Genomic DNA, 21,522 nt, shown 5'->3' on the forward strand with positions numbered 1-21,522 from the left:
GCAGGACAAGGAGTTAAGAACAGCCCTTTGATCATGGAGTCGCGATATAATGTTATCGCAAACAGCCCTCCCGCAACACCTTCATAATAAACGATGATTTCTGAATTAATCAACCTAAAGCAAATATCTCTTGCATCGAAACAGCTGAACATCTAAACAATTACCGATAATAAATGGGCCTTTTGGAAAAAGAAAAACGAATGTGATACTTCTTGTTCACGTTCAGTAAATGGAATCGAATCAGTGAATGTGATCAACGCGCTGTTTTGAAGAATTGTTCGTCGTTGCAATGGATGGAAATGGGTAACATTCATCTATATCACATATAGCAGCACCACAGGCATCTGGCTGGGTGCGGAAGTAAATCCATTATATTTTGCAATTCATACAAATTTCTAGCACTACGAGTATGAATACAACAGAAGTTCACCATAGCTGATTACAAATGCACAATACATTAATTCACAATTCTATATTAATCTATCTACAATTAATTGCAACATCCACCTCTTTGAGCAACTACTCCATCTCTCCCTCCTGCCGGACCTTGAGGCCGCCCATACCCAATCTTGATGCCAGATGACTGCATTTTCACCTCGAATGTTTAATCTTAGATAGATTTCCCAAAAAACATGTATAGAGACCAACTATCTAAGTCCCCCACAAAATGCATTTCATGATAATAATAATATTGAGTTCATACTGGTACAATTAGGTAGGTCGTCCACATGTGTAGGCTGCTACAACAGAAGCCATAAGACTGCTACAATTCCATCAATTAATTAAAATTTCTGCAGATGCATTAAGGAATAATCGTGTAAAAATGATAATTTATCCTGCAAGTTAAACAGATCGATCGCCAACCTTAAATATTTTAGCAGCTTGAAACAAGGGGTAGCATTAAGTGCTGTTAATATGGTTGTGCCAGCTTATGTGATAACACCATTTAAGGCAGCATAAATATCTGGGCCCTTACCTCGTTAGATACATCAAAGACACCTTCCTGGATCTTTTGAAGTATCTTTGCCGCAGTCTTTGTGAATGCCTGTGATGCACCACATACATTACATTACATTACATAGGTAAAAATGTGAGAAAAAATTGCCCAAAATGTAGGAGATTAGGAGCCCAATCAACAAACATGAGTTAATTAGATCGGATTTTGTTCAAAATAGCACCTCCTCCACGTTTTGTGCTGTTCTTGCAGATGCCTCCAAGAACAGTAGTTCATTTTCTTAGGCAAACTGTTCCCCCTCTTCTTTGCTAATAGCTCTTCGGCTAGCAAGATCACTTTTATTCCCTACAAGCATGATTTTCATATTTGGGTTCGCATGCTGCCGAGCATCTTCCAGCCAGCTTGCAAGATGATTAAATGTCTCTCTCCTAGACATTAAAACACATTCCCGAAATTAGAAAAAAACACCAGTAAAGTAAAAGATTTGAACCCATGCGTGTACACAAAACAAAATCAATTCCCTGATCATTTGTAAGCATAGCAAACGTTACCATGAGCTTGATGCAAGCACAAGATCAGTCCATGGGAAAAATATGATACCTGGTGATGTCATAAACTAGAAGTGCACCAGCTGCTCCTCTGTAATAAGATCTAGTAATGGATCTAAAGGATTCTTGGCCAGCCTGGAAGAAGGAAAAGATCTTCAACCACATGCCATAAAACAAGAAATTTGATTGGGAAGAAGCTGTCATTCATTGTCAAAAGGATAAACAAACACAACAAATGAACAAAATGGGTGAATTTTTGTTAGATTTTGGATATAGGAGAATCGGAGCATGAGCAAAAACTTGAATCAGCGTAAAGTAATTGAGAACTGAACATATTTAATGAAAACTGTCACTAAAACTAATCTATTCAATCTTTCTGATTTCTGTGAGTTCGGAAATCATCGAACAGCCAAAGTGCCAAACATATAGAAAATTGATGTATATAACCTACAAGCCATGAGATTCTTTACCAATGTGTAACCTCTTGAGGACGAAAGGACTAGATTACTAGATTGGGGATGCAAGTGGCTCAAATGTTTCGGTTGCACATGATGCTTCATCCTATTGATTATTAACTTACATGAAACAAACTTTGGATGAACTTTTTTTTTTTTTTAAAGTAAAACAAATTCATTACTTCATAATATCTTGATTTACAATACTAAGTAACCAAGCTGGTATATCACCAGAACACCAAACAACAAAAGAAGAAACATTAGAAGCTACACGATCTAACCAATGAGCAGCCCTGTTGGCCGATCTCGGCATGTGGTTGATAGACAAGAAAGCATCCGTCTTCAGCATATTGAGAATGTCGATTGTAAGCACTCCACTCGGACCAAGGTCAACTAAGGAGCTGCTAATGGCTTGAACAGCAAGTATCGAATCTGAGAAAATATTAATATCATGAAGGCCAAGAGTCAAACAAAACTCCATGCCGAACCTAATAGCACATAATTCCGCATCTTTCACTGATCCCGGATGACGAATAATGTGAGCCGAAGCTCCCAAAACTGTACTATTATTATCTCGGATCACAACCCCAACACTGAACCGGTTTCTACCTTCATCAAACCCAGCATCAACGTCTAGTCGCAACTGATTCGGAACTGGAGGCACCCAACACTGGCTCAATAAATTGGCCGAAACTAATCTGGTGGACAAAGTCTTACCATGCTGATGAAAAGCGCTCAGGAAGGAATAAACCCAATCAATACTAATTTCGCTACTAGGCTCTTTCGCAGCGTGCTTACCCTTACAAATTTCTGTCCACAAAGCCCAACTCATAACCACAAACAACTCAAATGCCTCAATATCAAAATGCTTAGATATCACAGATGCAAGCTCAATGAAATCAACACCCCTCAGCTTTTTCAACACAATCCAATATACAGTAGGTTTCCACACTACTTTAATAATTGGACAAAAGAATAAAACATGGCATGTGGTTGCAAAAGATAATTTACACAAATCACAACAACCATCAACTGGAACATGATGCGCTAGTAAATTCATCGAAGAAGGAATGAAATTTTTTGAAGCACGCCACAAGAAAATGCGTACCTTGGGAGGCAGGTTTAGAGTCTAGATTCTTTTCCACCAATCAAGATGCGGGTGATTCGATTGAAACGGTGGGGGAGCTGTACATTTAATTTCCGAGAGATATCCGGTCTTAACCGAATATTTTCCGTCTTTGCTATTTTTCCAGTAGCGAATGTCCTCACTCCCAATCCGATTCAGAAAAGTATTGAGTATGGCTTCTGCTGCAACAGGTGGAAAATTAAGCCTCACTTCCTGTTCATCCCAAACCCCATCATGAATATACCGTGCCACTGTAGAACCGGCAATTAAAAACGATGGGTGACTGCACAAGCCTGCGGGCATAGTCGGGAGCCAATGATCTTGATGTGCCAATATAGAATTACCATTCCCAACTCTCCAACACAGCCCCTTCTCAATAAGATCCCTACCCCAAATCAAAGAGCGCCAAACATAAGACGGTCTTGAACCTAAATCTGCCAGCATGATGTATTTGATTCTAAAATATCGGCTTTTGAGCACTCGCGCCATTAAAGAATTTGGATCTTGAATTATTCTCCACACTTGTTTAGCAAGAAGCGATTTGTTGAAAGCGCTTAATTTTCTGAAGCCCATACCTCCAACTCCTTTAGGCAGACACATATTATCCCATTTGGCCCAATGCATTCCTTTTTTATCACCATTAGCATTCCACCACAACTTAGCAAAAACTTGTTCAATATTGCGGCAAAGAGTAATCGGGAGTTTGAAGCATGACATTGCATAGGTTGGGATGGCTTGTAATACTGCTTTGATAAGGACTTCTCGACCATCCATGGAGAAAAATTTAGAATTCCAACTTTGAGATTTTTTAAGGACCCGTTCACGCAAATAATCAAATTGGATCCTTTTCTTTCTCAAGGAGAAGGTGGGCAAACCTAAATATAAATCATGGCCCATAACCACTGGAATTGTGAGAGTCTGCTTGATAATATCAATGTCCTGACTTGAGGTGCTCGGACTGAAAGTTAAGGCTGATTTTTCGAAATTGACCATCTGTCTGGATGCCTTTTCATACGTCTTGAGACAATTCTTTACTTGTAAACAGTCCGTCTTGGAAGCCCGAAAAAAGATAAGGCTGTCATCAGCAAAGAAAAGATGTGAATAATAGGACATGATTGTGCCACCTTAACACCCCGGATTAACTTCCTCTCCACTGAGTTCGAAATGATCTTAGATAAACCTTGAGCACATAAAACAAATAGATAAGGAGAGAGAGGATCTCCCTGTCTTAATCCCCGGGAAGGGCGGGTGACACCAACAATGGACTGATTAATGCGGAAAGAAAAAGAAACTATTGAGACGCATCTCAAAATCAGCCTCGCCCAAGGTGTCGCAAACCCCAATTTCAGCAACATTGCTTCCAAGAAGCTCCATTCTATTCTATCATATGCCTTACTCATATCTAATTTTAAGGCTGCAAAACCGGAGTTGGCCTTGCGGTGGTTCCGAATCCAATGCATACATTCAAATCCCACAATGACATTATCAAGGATCAGTCTGCCTGGGATGAACGCACTTTGATATTGATCAATAATTTGGGTGAGTATCGGCCGGAGTCTGTTAGTCATCGCTCGCGCCACTATCTTGTAACAAGTGTTGCACAAACTGATAGGCCTAAAGTTTTTCAATGCTTCCGGAGTCTGAATTTTAGGGATAAGAGTGATTAACATTGAATTCCACTCCGAAGGGTCACCCTGATCATTCAGGATAGATAGCACTGATGTAACCACCTGTTCACCCACTATAGGCCACATTTTCTGGTAGAAAAGCGCTGTAAAGCCATCCGGCCCGGGGGCTTTGGATGGATGCATATCGAATACCGCACGTCGAACCTCTTCACCCGTAAAAGGGGCACATAAAACTCCATTCATCTGAGCATCTACAACTGCATCAACTGCATCTGTTACTTTTGCAATATCCACCTGAGATGGTTGAGAGGATGAAAAGAGAGTGTCAAAATAATCTAAGGTGATTTCCCTCAGGCGATGATCATCCTCACACCATTCTCCCCTTGAATTAAACAACCCTTTGATGGCATTCGCTCTTAGTCTGATAGAAGCTGAGGAGTGGAAAAACTTTGTGTTCCGATCCCCATGTTTCAGCCAATTGATCCTTGATCTCCGAGCCCAATGGAGTTCGTCCTGTTCCTCTAACCTCTCTATGTCTCGTTCCAGCTGAGAAATTTTGGCCATATTGTTTTTGATAATTTGAGATCGCATAAGCCCTTTCAACTCTTGTCGAAGATTTTTTATTTTCTTTCTCAAATGATCAAACCGATTCCCAGCCCACATTTTGAGATCCGAGCTGCAGCGACGTAACGAGTCTGGCAGACTAATATTACTCCTGAGTGCATCCCACTTGTGAGAAAAGAACCCCTCAAAGTCCTCGTCCAGCAGCCACTTGTGTTCAAAAGTAAATCTTGTATGGCCTGGAATTGTGTTTCTCCTTAGTGGATTTTTAAGGCTCATGATTATTGCTCGATGATCAGAGCCATAAAACTCTAAATGTTTAACCTCTGCATCTGGGAAGTTTAAGTTCCAGACAGCGCTGCAGAAAAAGCGATCCAATCTTGCTAGGATATTCTCCTCGCCTCCACGTCAATTACACCAAGTAAAAGGGTCACCTGCAAAAGGCATATAATGAAGACCACTCTCGTATATTACATCTGCAAAATCAGACATTTGTTTCACATTTCTTGGAGTCCCTCCCTTTTTCTCCGAATCAAATAAAATTTCATTAAAATCCCCACCTATCAGCAACGGCAAAGAATTCAATTCATGCATGTTTGATAAGCGTTTGAGAAGCTGCCATGAGTGGTAGCGCATGGCTGATACTGAATTTCCATAAAATCCCGTAAATCGCCATCGCTGGCAACCATTACAAATGATACAATCGATGTGACCAGTAGAATAGGATTGAATATGCACCTCAAAAGGTTCCTTCCACAATAGTACAAGACCCCCACAGCGTCGATCACAATTCACAACAAAAAGGCCATCAAGTCAAAATTTTCTCCTCCACCAATTGCACTGTGCAGCCATCAGCTTAGATTCACTAATAAAAACTAGGGATGGGTTACTTTCGTCTAAAATACGATGAAGTTCGCGGATTGCACGGTTCCCAAGCCATCGTGCATTCCAAATTAGACAACTCATGGCGATCGGCAACGATCGGCGAGGTTGCATCGCAACCTTCGCCGTATGGAGAACCATGTCAAAACCATCCTCTCTAATGGCCTTTAATTTTTTGCCAGTATCGAAGGGGCCATCTTGGTCCTGGATTGGACGTTTCCCTAGCTTAGTGGCTTCAAAATCTGCGTTAGTCTCATCCGGAATATCTTGAAGCCCTCTGGCCATTCTCTTCCATTTTTTCTTATGAGTTGACTGTGTAGTGATCTTGATTGGTACCACGCTACTGTCATCTTGTATGCACATCTCGATGGAGTCTAATTGTTCACTGCCTTCCATATTTAATGTCTGCTTTTGATTGTCTAGCACAAGTAGTGAGTTGTCTCCTGATTCGCTTTTCTCCCTGGATGACACTACCTCTATCAATTTTGTGGGAGAATTGACCATTTCCGACTGATCTGGACTATTGTCATGGTCTGGAGATGGCGCACTGAAAGAATCACTGCTAAGATTTTTGCGGGGATTGTAGACAATAGAGCTTCGAACGCCTGCTGAAGATTGGGCACGTAGCCAGTTGCCATACTTATCTGATTGCCCTTCATTGCTCTTTGAATCACAATTCCTTTGGGCGTGCCCTATAATCCCGCAACTGAAGCAAAAATTGGGAAGCCGTTCATATAAGAGTACAATACAGACTGCTTCTGACTTCTCTTCGGTTTGCACCCAAATTCCTTGCTTGAGAGGCTTAGTAATATCGAGCATCACTCTAACTCGTGCAAAGCGCCCTATACAATTCCCATCGTCTCCTGCTTCGATATCAAGAACCTGACCTATTTTGGAACCAATATTTCTCAAAATGGTCGATTGCATAAAAGCTATCGGGATATTATAGCATTGAACCCATATAGGCATTTCATCAAACACTAGGTCTGCTGGTTTTTGTAGACCCTGGGGAGCTTTAAAAACCACCAAATCCTTGAAGAACGTCCAAGGGCCATCCATAAGTGCGTGTCGTCTATTAATCACTGAGTGAAAGTCAAGTAAGAAAGTATTTTCACCCACCACCTCAATATTTACAGGTTTCTTGGCTTGTAGAATTCGAGGCATATGAGTTCTGAAAGTGTCTCGATTTACTGCTTTGGATGAAAGAACTTTGCCCACAAGACATGAATCTAATTGTTGAAGGCCCTGTGAAGTAAGATCTGCTGAAATAATGACCACTCCATCTTTATTGCTTGAAGAAAGTTTTAGGGCATTCACTCGCCTAGGTATTTCCTCTGAATCCATAGAACACCCTTGTGAAGAGAAACCAGGAAAAACTCTATCCCAAGATAGAAGAGCTCCTCACATCGCCACCGAGAGGAAACGAGATAGAGAATTTGCTTAAAATTAGGGCTTCAAACTTTGGATGAACTTAATTACACTAATAATTTTAAATTCACTTCATTTAATTTTTTAAAAGAAAAAGAATAAGAAGCACCATAATTTCCAACAACCGTACTGTTAACAACTTCGTGAAAGGAAACAAACAAAAAAATGCAAAGAATCGGCACTACTTCATCAGATTTCACTAGCGTTACAAAAACTTATGAACATCACAAAAAAGCAATCAATTCTAAAATCAGGATCAACGCGATAGAACACCAAAATCAAGAATATAAGCAGAAATTCCGAAAGAATTACAGTATCCCAAATCTGAAGTTTTACGGGCCTTCCATCAATTGTCACCATACGAGCCCCAAACTCAACACCGATTGTGAGATCATGCACCGGCTGAAACCTCTTGTCCGTAAATTGCAAAAGCAAACACGATTTCCCCACTCCTACAACATTATTCCTCGCGTCAAAACAAACTTCCACACATTAATTAGCTCTCAAGGTTAAAACAACAAGTTGCTAGGGTTTCCACTGAAAATTTGGTTAAAACGCAGCCAGATTACCGGTGTCTCCGATTATTATGTACTTGAAAAGATAGTCGTACGACATTCTACTGATACGACGTTGTCAATACTTGCGGCAGGTTGCTGAGCTCTCCGTTGGAAGGAAAGTGTGTATGCATACATAAACAGCCATACTAAATAAATTCCGTAGGAGCTTAGGCGTGTTATTTTTTTTAACTTTCAGAAATCGCTCACTTTTAATTAATATGCTCCCGATGAATCCACGACATCGAAAGATAAAAACTTGTATGAGATGGTTTCATGTGTCATATTTTATGAAACAGATATCTTATTTGTGTCATCTGTGAAAAAATATTACTTTTTATGCTTATAATATTATTTTTTATTGTGAAGCGGTAGGATTAACTCGTCTCACAGATAAAAATTCGTGATATCGTCTCACAGGAGAGCTGCTCAGATTGAAAAAAAATTTTAATAATAAAATGTACTAAACAAATCCTTTGTAACGTGCTAAAAAATCGAACGTCATTTTTAATAATTTAATTATATTGTACAAGTTATGTGTAACGTATTAAGCAGATAAACCAAAATGAAAATGTCCATATATATTCTTCGACTCTTCGGGGGAAAAAAGTCCAGATATAAATGCTACAATTGGACATACATAAAGTGGGCATGGTAGTGTTCTCTAAAATGGACCGGACTGTGGAATTTGCTAACCGAATCTATTGGACCCGGCCCAGTCCGACCCCGAGGGTGATCTCCCATTTTCCTGGCGATTATCGCGGTTCAAGATTTCTTATCTGCAAGTTTGCCCTGTCTGTCTCAGAGGCGATGACGTCTGCAAATGCCCCTCATCTGAAATTGCTCGAATGCTGCGGTGCCACCACCGTGCGCAGAATTCATCTCACCATATCCACCCCACCCCTGTCTCTCAGGCAAATCCACAGTTCTACGACATGGGCTTCACTCAAATCCAGGATTTTACCTTCAAAGTTTGTCCCATTAGTTGCGCAGACTTCAGACTGGGCTCAACAAGAAGAGGAGGAGGAGGAGAGCGTGGAAAGTGATGGCGGAGGTTTGGAGGAGGATTCTTACTCTGAGCCCTCTGAGGAGGCTAAGCTCTTCGTCGGGAATCTGCCCTATGATGTTGACAGTGAAAAATTAGCTAAGTTGTTTGATCGAGCTGGTGTTGTGGAGATTTCTGAGGTATAAAGGCCTTTGAGCTTTATGTTTGTTTTCGTGGCCTAGTTTTTCTTTGGAATTGCTATGGATTTTCTTAGTTTTTAGTTTTTACTAGGCACGGATGCTAAAACCACACGTGAAAAATGGATGAGCTAAAATCTGTTATGGTTTTAAATTGATAGCTGAAAAGCTTCTGTCAAATTTCCCATGGTATGCGTGAACCTAAAGCCTCTGTGCATTAAACTAGGGGCAAAACCTGGAATGTTGTTTTAAGTTTGATAAAAAAAATTATAGAATGTTGTTTTGAATTTGACTAAACATAAACATGTTTCACTTTATCTCTAAAAATGTTTCGAATCTCGACTAGCAATCAAATATTTATGTTTTGTTATACTGAGAATAATTGTCAACTTTGAAAACTCTAACTTGTGTTAATTTTATGCATAGATGGAAAAAATGCTTGCACCAAAAAAAGGGCTTCATAGCTATCAATTTAAAACATAGGATGTTTAGCTTATCAATTTTTTCAAGCGGGCAGTAGATTGTCTATAATGTATCGGGGTGTAGTATGTGCAATTTACCTATTTATTTGAGTTTGTGCATGGATGAGCCTATCATAGACATCCCTTGGTTAAATTTGATATTTGATTTTACTTAAAAACCCGATCTCGCTTTTCCAGTATGTGAAATTGCCCCTCAAGCCATAGCATGCTGTTTGTGGGTTCATTCCAAAAAATCTGAACTCTGGTGGCAAGAAAACCGTTTTGGAACCTTGAACTCTTGGCCACCTGTGGACATAATCCTTGCTATATTTCATTCTGATGAGACAGTAAAATTGAGTTGCAATTACAATTACAGTATCTAGAAAACAGAATAAAGGCAGTAAAAAAATTTCAAAAGGATTGATGTGCTTAAAACATGTTATCTTTCTTGCTCTGTTCTATGGTTATGGAGGTGAACCTGTGAGTATCCTGAAAAAATTGAGTGTGCCCTTATAAGTTCATGTCAATGTAGGTTATTTATAATAGGCAGACAGATCAAAGTCGAGGATTTGGATTTGTGACTATGAGTACTGTGGAAGAAGCTGAAAAGGCTGTCGAGATGTTCAATGGTTATGTAAGTTTTTTTGATTGCTCGTTGATTCGTTTTGTTTCCCCAATTTCCCACTAAGATTCGACATGGTGGGCCGTATGAACTTGGCAACTTGCTCTTGGCAGCTGTATCAAACTTTGGAAGCATCCTGCTTTAGTTTAGAATCCTGACAATGGGTTATACATATACATATTCATGGAAAAATTGAATTCTTTTGTCTATTATTGAAGTATTGAACATTAGCCCCAAGCATTCAAGTATTTGTCAAGTACTTGATTCTGTATGATTTTTTGATCTATTCAATATTCACCTAGTGGTTCCCTGATAACTGGTAGACACTCTTTTGGTTTAATTACAAATTTTAAAGTGGGTTTGGTTATATAGGCACATTAGAATCAGTTCAATATTTGAATGAGGTAGTTAGAAAACAATATTATATTTTTTAGAAGAGATTTAAGTAGATGGGTAAGTATATTTATTTTGTGCTTCTATAAAATCAGTAATATCTATTTTTTTAAGCCTTAAAAAAGCCTTAGAAGCTCACCCAGATATAAAAAAAAAACCACTTAAAAGTGCTTCTTTTACCATAAAAGAATTTTTTAAAAATGTTTTTGGCTTCCAATCACACTTTGAACTTCATATATCTGATTCTTTGAGAAGTTCTATATTCTCTTCATTGTATATGATTTTCTATGTACTTAATTTGGTGTGTTGATTTATAGAATTATTATTTCAAGTGATATAATGGATCCTGTTATGCTTTAGGATATAAATGGAAGAGTTCTAACCGTAAATAAGGCTGCCCCTAGAGGTTCACAGCCCGAAAGGAGTCCTAGACTCGTTGAGCGTGCTTCGTTCAGAATGTATGTTGGTAACTTGCCATGGCAAGTGGATAATGCTAAGTTGGAGGAGGTGTTTAGTGAACACGGAAAAGTGGTTGATGCTCGTGTAGTGTATGATCGAGAGACTGGTCGATCACGTGGATTTGGTTTCGTAACGATGTCAACTGAGACAGAACTCAATGACGCTATAGCTGCTCTAGATGGACAGGTAATTGTTATGTTCTCACATTTATGAGTATAAATTTGCTTTCGATTTGAAGTTAGTAATTCTTGTAGTAAGAAAAAATATCCGAGATTAACATCTAAAAATCCCTTCAAATGGAGCCCATTATATCGTGCTCAATCAAACTTCAGGGTTCAACCCTGTTTTGCATAACTCGATTAGCTCGCCTAGACATAACTAAATTGTTATTAACAATATACTGTCATATGAAATTTAAAGCTTCTAACTTGGTCGAGTGTACTTCTGTGGTGCAGAGTTTGGGAGGCAGGGCAATTAGAGTGAATATTGCTGAGGAAAGGCCCAGACGCTCCTTCTGATTCAAATATTTTACACTTGCTTGGTACATAATTTGTGATTTTTTGCTCAATCAAACACCTTACGAGACTTGAGATTTTAATCCCATATTACACCCTATTCCTTGAAAAAAAAATATCAATTCTCAATTGCATGCCAAAGATGTCTCTCTCTCATATAGTCACACTAAGTGTGGACAAAAGAATACGCGAAATGCAACTAAGACCAATCTTGATACCTAAAACTTGTACTCTCGGCACTTATCAACGGATGTCGAAAACTTCTCATACCTAAATTTTCAGTAGCGAACATTTTTAGAATTATTGACACATTTGGAAGGATGCCTTGTGGATTGGTCCCAGTCCGCTCAAGAATAGAGGCGAAAAATTTCTTTCAAACAGATGAAAACTGAGTTTTATCTATAAATTCTTTTAAAACTCATATCGCATCGCCTTGAATTATCAAGTCACCCCCCAAGCCTTGTGTCCTTGTACTCCCCCAATGGATTTACTAATGCCCAAAACTCCTTTCTTCGAACAGCCATGCGCATGTTATCCGTATATGTTTAAACCAGAAAGCCAGAGATAAGCCGGAAAATAAAAATGGGTTTCAAGTATAAAGTTGCGACGTGAAGAGTGACCAAAATCTTTAACACATGTAACAAGTTAGAGCTCCTGCCTTTAATATGTAGAATAAAATGTTGGCAAAATTTCTACATTCTTTTTTTTATAAATAATTGTATGTGCAATCCACAGAACACATACCATGTATAGTTGATGCACCATCGTGGCCACAGACTACAGAAGAACAAATATCCGTGAGGTAAAATACTATGATACAAAATGAACGAACTCGGGGCACTTTCTAACTTCTGTTTATCCTTGTACCGTGGGGATGTCTCAGAAGTACAACTTCGCAAAGGATATTCACCCAGTAGGGGTTCTTGCGGAACAGGTTTCGTTAAAGCTAGAACAACAAATATGGCAAAGAAAGTAGAAGTCTTCACAAAGAGGGTTTACAAAAGCTGCTTTTTTTTTTCTTTTTTGGATATACAAATTATGAAACCTCACACACCATTTCAAAATTGTGAGGATGTTAAGTACCAAGTCTGCATTCAACTACTTGCACTTTCCATGCATCCAGTTAACATGTTTAGGCCTCTTTACCATGTATACCTGTCGCAGAGAAGACTCATCTACAAGCGCTTCAACGAGATTTATCATCATGATGTCTTAGCCTTTTCAATTGCAGAAACATAAAAATATAATCTCCACAACGTAATTTGGTCCTGCGCATTGGAAATGCTCCACAATTAGCTTTTTACAGAAGGGTAAATTGAAATTAGCATGAATCTATCTTGTGTCATTTACCTCTCTATCCAGATCAAAATAAACCTCATTGCATAAATCTTTCCTTGATGTTTTACTATGTCCAAGTATTTCCACAACACGGTCCACATTTCTTGGAGGGAGTTCCTTAATCCTTTTGCAAAGTTGTTGCTTTTCATTAGGCGTCATTGGCCTGTTGGTTAAAATTTGGACAAGTGAGCTTTACATGCATAAAAACCAGTAAATCATCACACTCCAAAGACGTCAGCTTTGTAAACTCAACTTTCTACAAGTGAAATTAGCACCAAAATGATTTTTCAGTCTATAACTATAGCATTTAACATAAGGAAATTATGTTAAAACTAATGCTTGTAAAGTATTACAGTAAAAAAACCATTTTAACTTGTAATAGATAGTTTTATTGAAAGAAGGGAAAAGTGTTTAAGAAAAGTAATTTATCTGGATAACAAAAATTTAAGAACAGAGAAACTTTTAGGAGCTTCTGTGCAGCAAAAAGAGAAGTCCGTGTTAAATCATAAAGAATGATCCGGCCAAATTGTCTCCTCTTAAAAATGTACCTGCAAGTTGTCATCGCAGCATTCAGAAGTTCTTCAAGTTTCTGCTCCATGTGCTGTAACTGCAAAGTGAATTCGAGTAGCATTCAGCAATAAAGGTTTCAAGATATAAACATATTGACCTGAAGAAAAAAATTGGGAAAACAAGTTACCAGACGTCAAAATTACCATGGAAAAAAGTTCATCAGAATGTGTGTTCAACAGTTCCTCGACCTTAGTGCTATCATACTCCAAAATTAATTTAATCTCATTATCAACCTGGAAAAACACGTACTTGAGATCAGTATGATTTTCATGGATAGATCTTGTTTGATAGAAAAAAAATATTTTTAAAAATTTGACACTTGGTGCAATTGACACGAATATACTTTTCTTATTTCTTCATTTTCTTTATCAGCTTCGTGATCATGGCACGTAATTGACCCCTCCCTCCAGGTACATTGTCAATTCCATACACATTGCATAGAGATGGGAAAACAAGTGTCAAACTAGACTAGGAGTTTACGACTTGAATGAAAATCTATGCCCTCAAGGCGTTCGTAGCCCAGCACACGACATAATGTAAATTTCTCCAACATAGCAAAATTAATGTCAAAAGTAATGCACCAAGTCATGTGCAAATGCAGCATACATTAATTGCTCATCTAAATGATGTTCATATGTTAATTCTGCTAGCAATATCTCCATTCCATAAACCATATTTATACAAAATAACCTCACTATTGGAAAACAGTGTGGAATCTTTAAAACATCTTTTAACTAAAACAATTCAAGTCAAATCACCAGAAACAAAATGACATGAAACGGAGTCAATTCTTTCAATCAGGTACAACTGGATTTAGTTGCAGCAGCAATGCTGAAAATTCTTGAACAGTATACAATATATCCAAAAATTGTTGATAATATAAAATGCATCAGTTCACATTGACCTCAAACTGTATGTAGTATTTGTGATCTGTAAATTGGATGGTATTTAATAGCTAAAACAAAAACAGGTCAACTTATTTCAAAATTGCATCGTTCCAGAAAAACATACTTAGCGTACAAGCGACATTATACGTGTCAATACATTTAAAAGTAATAAGTAGTGTCTTTTAGGGAGTGGGATTAAGATTTTACGCGGAAATGCAGCACCACAAAACAGATTAAAATCAATTGGTAGAAATATATATACCTACTTTTGATTTCTTCCAAACCTTAATACGGTAGGTGAACCATTGCTCCGACCTCTACTCTAGAAGAGCTAATTTTAGAAAACTAACATCAATTAACCATGAGGGAACATAAGTTTTCAGTGCATTTGTGAAATAAGTTTTACGTTCTATTAAACTAAACTAACTCGCTAGTAACCTGAGTTAGTGCCACAAATCACAGCTACAAATCTAGCAGATATTAGATAAAAAATAAAAAATGCAGCAAAGATGCAACCAACCACTCGTACAACGATGATTATTGCAGAGAAAGGAGCATCTTGTAGCTAGTCAGCATCTAGCCATAGAGTTCCTCGATGAACAAAACATCTAATGACAGCTTGAGATGGATCACTTGCAACTTGAGGAAGATAATGAAGATAAGTCATAAGAAGAGAACGACTTTGAAGAGGATCCCAAAAAGACCTCGAAGAAGATTTTGGTGATGGAGGAATCATAGACTAGGTGTTTTGTTTAGGAGTGTAACGAGTCGGTTCGAAAAATATTTTATTCGTATTCAAATTTATCGAATTTGAGCCGAACTCGAACATGTTCGAACTTTTTTCGAGCCAAACTCGAGCCTGAATTATATTGTTTGATAGCTAGCGAGATATTTTATTAATATAATATAAATATATATCAATTAAATATATTACGAGCATTCGATTATTATTTTCGAACAATAGTTCGAATAACTCGATAACATGTTCGAATCTTTCGAGCCGAACTCGAATCCGAGCACTGATTTGAATAGAACTCAACCAAAATATTTAAATTTTTGATATTCGAATCGAGCTCAAGCTCGAATATATCTATTTCTAGCCTTAAAATTTTCTGCATGTTCGGCTCGATTCGGTTCGTTGACTATCCTAGTTTTGTTTTCCTTTGGAAATCCATGTCGTTTTTCTTCGTATTCCATCTTTTAAAATAAATAAAAGACTTATTTACCCTACGAGCTTCTACTGTATTCTTTCCTTCTCTTTCAAGCATAACCATACATAATTTCCACTTTCCTATTGTTTCTATCAGTAGCCTTAAAAAGATGTGTTCCTTGAAAAAATTGGTGGAAAACCACCTCGCACAAATTGCAACCCCTTTGCCAATCCACCTGGTGACAATAAAGACACAAATGATAATAACAACCACTAAGATCTCGAGGCCCAACTCGTGGGGGCTTAATTCTTCAAAGGTTTGTAAATCCACCAGCGAACTAGACACCTTGACAGGCTAATAGGTACCAGGATCTAGTGTCCCAACTTTGATGGGAATCCAAACCCTAAGGACAAACAAAAGTGTCTGAAAATATTCGAGAATCACCTCAAACTGATGGAGGTATCTCAAAAGATAAAGGTAGAACTGACAGTAAGGTTCTTAGTCAGTAAAAAGCCCAAGTGGTGGAATGTCGTCTTCGATGGAGCAAACAGGACCTATCATATGGCAAAAGTTGTGTAACACTTTCTTAAAGCACTACTCCCAAACTGCTATGCAACTCCAAAAGCTATCACAATAAGAGAAATTGACATAACTCCTTGGGATGTCATTTTTGGAATATTTCTCCAAGTTTCATTTCCTAAATGGTGCTTGAGATATTGAAGATTAATCGCTTCACTAGACTCTAGAGGATTATCCAATCGAATCAATCTGCGCTTGCAGTATACAAAGCAAAGGATTTTGAGGATTTGTAGGGAAATTGACATTAAGCATCGCAAAGAAAGATGACAGGCTAAAACGATCCTCACCCAATCAAAATTCCAATAGCATACAGTTTTAAAAGGTCAAACCCTTCCAACAATCAACCCAAGGGACCCCCACCTCCTTCGGCTAACTGTGGAAGCAAAGTGTGTCATGTTCGCAAATTGACATGCTACGGAGAATGACATAGACATAGTGGGGGATTACTTCAAATGTTGGCAATATGGGCATCCGATTGTCTCTGCAAGACAAGTCGAGCAAGGATGCAACTACGAGCAAGCAAGCCATCACCACTGGAGTGCTCACACACACACACACACATAGCTGACAAAAGGGATATTGCCAACATTTGATAACATGTGAATGTTTTAATGTATTGTGATTGAGACTGAGAGATGATGTTGCAATATGATAAGTATACTACATACCTTGTGTTTGATTGAGAGAGAGAGAGAGATTAAACATTCGAGTGATAACCGACGGCTTATCAGTCGAATGTTTGAGGTTTAAACGGATTTTTATTGTGGTGTGAATGAAAGTTGATTGTCGAAAAAATTAGCATTGGAATTAGAATAGATCGAGATAGTATATTAAATAGAGTAGGAAAACACGTCATCTCACGAATATATCATAATTCAATCACATAAACTAAAAACTTATTAAGATATAAAGTCCCCAAATCTTGATAGTCCTCATGTGATAGATATTCCTTTTTGATCCTTAACTTGTTTTGTTATAAATTATTTATTTAACTTTATTTCATTATTGACTTGATATTCAAAGGTTAATAGCGTGAATCATATCTGCATTTGACATTCGATGGCTTGCTACTGAGTCAAGTGGAAGAACCCTTGACTTTAGAGATGTCAAAATGGGGTAGGCCCGTCAGACCAACCCAACGATAAAAAGGTGGGTTGAGTTAAGGTTTTAGCAACCCATTTGGAAGTTCGTCAAAATGGATTAGATCGCTAGATTAAGGGTTCAGACAGGTTGGGTCGGGTTGGCCTGCCGTTTATTAAAAAAATTAAAAATATATCATCCATATCAAAGTATGTCCAATAAATTTACCAACGAATCATTGCGATTTTAATTTTTAATTATCTTTATCTTTGTGTATTTATATGCAAATACATAAGATAGTAAAAGTAGTAAACCAACTTTTTTGGGTGAAGGAACAAATATCCTGGAGATCATTAATAAGAAGAAAGACAGCAAAAGGAGAAAAAATGACACCGTTAGATGGTGGAATGTGGCGGGTCGGGACGTCCAGGGTTGACATTTTTACTTAACTTCATCACTAGAACAAACTTGACACCGTATATTAACAGTTAAACCGTGTTATTATGCATCTGTATTTATAATATTCTGGAGTTTAAAAGGAAGCACTTCACATTCCCATAAAGCAGAATTAAGGAAGATGCTCACCAAAGAAGAAGGTAATGCTTTGAGCTTCTTGTGTGCATGTATTGATTCATCAATGTTCTGTGACAATCCAATAGAGCTTGATCGAAGACTATCTTTATACCTCAAACAGGATCGTAGTCGGCATAGTGATAATACAGGATTTATTAACTGCAATTCAAACAAATAAGATCCAAAAAAATTGTTAAACAAGTTCAGAAAATTTAATTGGCAAAATAAACCCTCTTTTATAAGTTCACGTTTAGTGTTCATATTTCATTTTTAGATCGTCTAGAAGTGATATATAATTTAAACTATTAGGTTGACACCAACTACTTTTCTTTTATTACCTAACTAGGGGAAGGGGAGACTCGAACTCCAGTCATCACAAGGGGAAGAGGGTGAGACACAAACTAATTTAAAGCAACAACAGTTATAAGAATAAAGTGATATTCAAACATCTGACTTTTCGAACAATAGATCTTAGACGACCCAATCCAAACTTTTATGCACAATCCACAATAAAACAAAAGAAGCCCTAGGGCAATCATCTGCTTAAATCTCATCTATTAGTTAAGAGAGAACGTCCATGTATAAAGTTATGGACGACATTTGGGAATTACCTCGTCAACTTCCTGTGAAAGAGTAAACACACTTTGCTGAAGCAATATTTTCAATCTTTCCTTTTTAAACTCTGGAAGTAAAGCTCCTGCTCCGTTAAAATACGACGACGTAGAACCATTAAAAATGTTTTTTTCTTTGGTCGGGCAACTATTTTTAGTTATGCCCTTTTCACTACCCACTCTGTTAATGTTTCCAGCTATGTAAGATCTGTTCTGTAGAAAAGGCACTAGATCTTCATCTTGGGCCAATAGTTCAGCTACCTCACTTGTCCAGAGACCAAATAAATCCAATCCCATACTTATGTTTGCCCACGTAGCTCCTACACGTCCACAAGTTTCTGACATGACACCAGTTTCCTCTGCATAATTAAAAAAAAAATTTTAAGGATGAGGAAGTGCATGCATAAGGATCATTAGAATCACGATAAAGATTAAGAGATTGTTAGCAGAAGATTATACTTTTGTAGAAGTTGTTAAACTTATAGAACATGAAAAAATGAGAAAAATCATAACTGGATGGTGTTTGAAATAAAAGTGAAAACTGGAATTTTTTTTAAGTTAAGCAAAAAAATCACTTTTGAAAAATCAGAATAAGCATATGACAAGCTTTGAGAATTTAATTACATTGAGAAAAAACAAAAGTAAAATATGGGGTTTGAGAAAAACCAAAATTGATTTTTTTTTTAATTGATTACAAACATTCCCTAAATACAAATACAAGCATAAGTGCGGTATGAGCTAGTTCACACAAGAATGCACATTACAACGGGCTAAATGGATAGTTGAAATAGATTCATTCACCACAATTCAGGCCATCAGAAGTCATACTCCTTTTTCAATTGGATACCACAATTGCTGAAACCATTAGCAGCCTATGCTCAAGCAGCACTAGAATACCATACTCTACTGTTCGGGAGGAGCTAATCAAGCGGCTCATGAACTTGCAAGAAGAAGCTTACAATATGGAGGCAATTTGGTTTATCTGAATGCAATACCCTTGTTTTTCGAAAAAATTTGTACTTCATAACTTGCTGTCTTGTTAATGATATTAACTATTTCTTCAAAAAAAAAATGCATCTAACATCCGCTAAAATAACTAATATATTATGAAATAGAATAATCTAATAATTAATTTTTATATCTTTAACATCCATAAGATATACATAAGATGTGGTAGAAATTGTGTTATTTGGACAATAACACAAAAAACAAAACCCCTAGCTCGGTGAAGACATAAATCTCAGAAATCGGAATTTGATGAAATTTGGATTTATAAGCATTATATCATCCGTTTGGCGAGAAATGTTGGAAGATAAATGTTTATGCCTTAGATGGGCAAAGACAAAATAGATAGAAGTTAAGTTTAGCAATATTACAAGCAGGGAGGCCGTAGTTAAAATAGGAGAGATGTCGAATTACCGACTAGTGAAACATTTAACTATCTATGATCATTCACAAAAGGATAGAGAGTTGATAAGTAGTGTTTATCACATACAATAAGTGGAGAAGTGCATCTGCTATTTTGTGTGATCGCAAAGTACCTCTGAAACTCAAATAGAAGTTTTACATAACAGCATTTAGGTCTGCTATATTACACGGATCCAAATACTGAGCAATAAAGCGAACACATGAACAAAAGATTACATTCATAATGAGGTCAATGTTCGTTCATACAAAAATAAATAGGCTAAGATACGAATATATTAGAGAAAAAGTTGGAGTTGCGTAAAAATTATGAAAAATACCCTTTAGATGACATGGGCCCATACAAAGTTAACTAACAGAAGCTCCGATTAAAAGACGTTAAATAAATTCGAAATCATGACTTCATCAAAATCTAACCTAAAATCAAAGATTGTGGATTTAAAACACATAAATTTGAAAACAAACCAAAATAATCAAAATAGAATGTTTGGAATCAAAATTCATCAAATCCTTCAATCCGAATGAAATGTTATCAGTAAATATTATAATTGAATATCTAAAAGTAGTTAATTAGAATATCTACGTGAATTTGTTTTAAAAAATGACAAAAATGATCGATTTTATGTCCAGGATGAAGAAGAAAGTTGAAAAAGCAAAACAAAAAGTAGCGATTCTTACCGCTGAACAAGCACTCTGGGGAAGAAGAAGAAGAAGAAGAAGAAGACCACTTTAATCTCGAAAGACTTCAGTTTGTGATTGTATTGGGGCGAACCTCGTCGATTATTCGAACATCGCAAAACTAATTCATTGTCGGCTGCACACGCCAATTCAGGGTTTGTTCAGAGATGTTCACGTCACGTGTTAAATATTTGAGATAATTAAGAAAAAGAAAATAGATTTTGTCAAGTATTTTTTAAAAAAAAAATCTTTTGCTTATATTTGGAAATGCACAACAAAATATTATTTTTTAAAATTATAATTAATTAAAATTAGATAACAAAATACTCATTATATATTTAGTTAGCATTAGTGACTAATTCGTATACGAGTAAGTATCTTGTGAGACGATTTCACGAATCTTTATATGTGAGACGAGTCAACCCTACCGATATTCACAATAAAAAGTAATACTCTTAGCATAAAAAGTAATATGTTTTCATGGATGATCCAAATAAGATATTAATCTCGCAAAATACGACTCGTGAAATCGTCTAACACAAGTTTTTGCCTATTTATAAAAGGTATTTTGAAAAAAAAAACATCTTTTTATTTTATCGAAATTATAGATTTAGCAAATTGGCTAAAATTTGAATCAATAAAAAAATATTATTTGAAAATAATAATTAATTTATCCAATCTTAATTTACGTATATTTCACAATCATTTATCTATTTAGCTATAGAGCGAGCTATTTTGCAGTAACATTGGGATTATTCAAATATCATTAACTGAATAATTTTATGTTTAAATTTCCATCTTATCAACGTCAATGCATAAAATCAATATGTTTGTTTATTTTAAAAATCATAAATATGCTGA

The 21,522-nt window shown here is 36.9% G+C and overlaps 2 protein-coding genes across 3 annotated transcripts; one reads left to right on the forward strand and one right to left on the reverse strand.

Moving 5' to 3' along the window:
• The first annotated feature begins 8,791 nt into the window (after positions 1-8,791).
• LOC142546745 (28 kDa ribonucleoprotein, chloroplastic-like) lies at positions 8,792-11,898 on the forward strand. Its single transcript, XM_075654630.1, has 4 exons — positions 8,792-9,322; positions 10,313-10,414; positions 11,156-11,440; positions 11,710-11,898. The coding sequence occupies exons 1-4, from the start codon at positions 8,807-8,809 to the stop codon at positions 11,770-11,772; spliced, it is 966 nt and encodes a 321-aa protein (XP_075510745.1). The 5' UTR covers positions 8,792-8,806; the 3' UTR covers positions 11,773-11,898.
• Positions 11,899-12,610: 712 nt separating this feature from the next.
• Positions 12,611-20,835, reverse strand: LOC142546746 (uncharacterized). Of its 2 annotated transcripts, XM_075654631.1 has the most exons (8): positions 20,662-20,835; positions 19,360-19,446; positions 18,559-18,917; positions 17,960-18,106; positions 13,821-13,910; positions 13,656-13,714; positions 13,120-13,270; positions 12,611-13,037 (listed from the first exon to the last, which is right to left on the reverse strand). In XM_075654631.1, the coding sequence occupies exons 2-8, from the start codon at positions 19,382-19,384 to the stop codon at positions 12,972-12,974; spliced, it is 897 nt and encodes a 298-aa protein (XP_075510746.1). In that variant the 5' UTR covers positions 19,385-19,446; positions 20,662-20,835; the 3' UTR covers positions 12,611-12,971. The 2 variants fall into 2 exon arrangements, with proteins under 2 accessions (XP_075510746.1, XP_075510747.1); XM_075654632.1 differs by lacking the exon at positions 19,360-19,446.
• Between the last annotated feature and the right edge of the window lie 687 nt (positions 20,836-21,522).

This window comes from Primulina tabacum, chromosome 5 (assembly GCF_025594145.1).
Source record: "Primulina tabacum isolate GXHZ01 chromosome 5, ASM2559414v2, whole genome shotgun sequence".
Taxonomy (NCBI): domain Eukaryota; kingdom Viridiplantae; phylum Streptophyta; class Magnoliopsida; order Lamiales; family Gesneriaceae; genus Primulina; species Primulina tabacum.

Excerpts from the sequence above, each read along its gene's own strand:
- LOC142546745 (XM_075654630.1), top strand. The coding sequence starts at position 8,807 with ATGGACCGGACTGTGGAATTTGCTAACCGAATCTATTGGACCCGGCCC. Across the intron at positions 9,323-10,312 it reads GTGTTGTGGAGATTTCTGAG|GTTATTTATAATAGGCAGAC; the intron begins GTATAAAGGCCT and ends ATGTCAATGTAG. Across the intron at positions 10,415-11,155 it reads TCGAGATGTTCAATGGTTAT|GATATAAATGGAAGAGTTCT; the intron begins GTAAGTTTTTTT and ends GTTATGCTTTAG.
- LOC142546746 (XM_075654631.1), bottom strand. The coding sequence starts at position 19,384 with ATGACTTCTGATGGCCTGAATTGTG. Across the intron at positions 18,918-19,359 it reads TTCTGATGGCCTGAATTGTG|AGGAAACTGGTGTCATGTCA; the intron begins GTGAATGAATCT and ends TTAATTATGCAG. Across the intron at positions 18,107-18,558 it reads TTTCACAGGAAGTTGACGAG|TTAATAAATCCTGTATTATC; the intron begins GTAATTCCCAAA and ends TTTGAATTGCAG.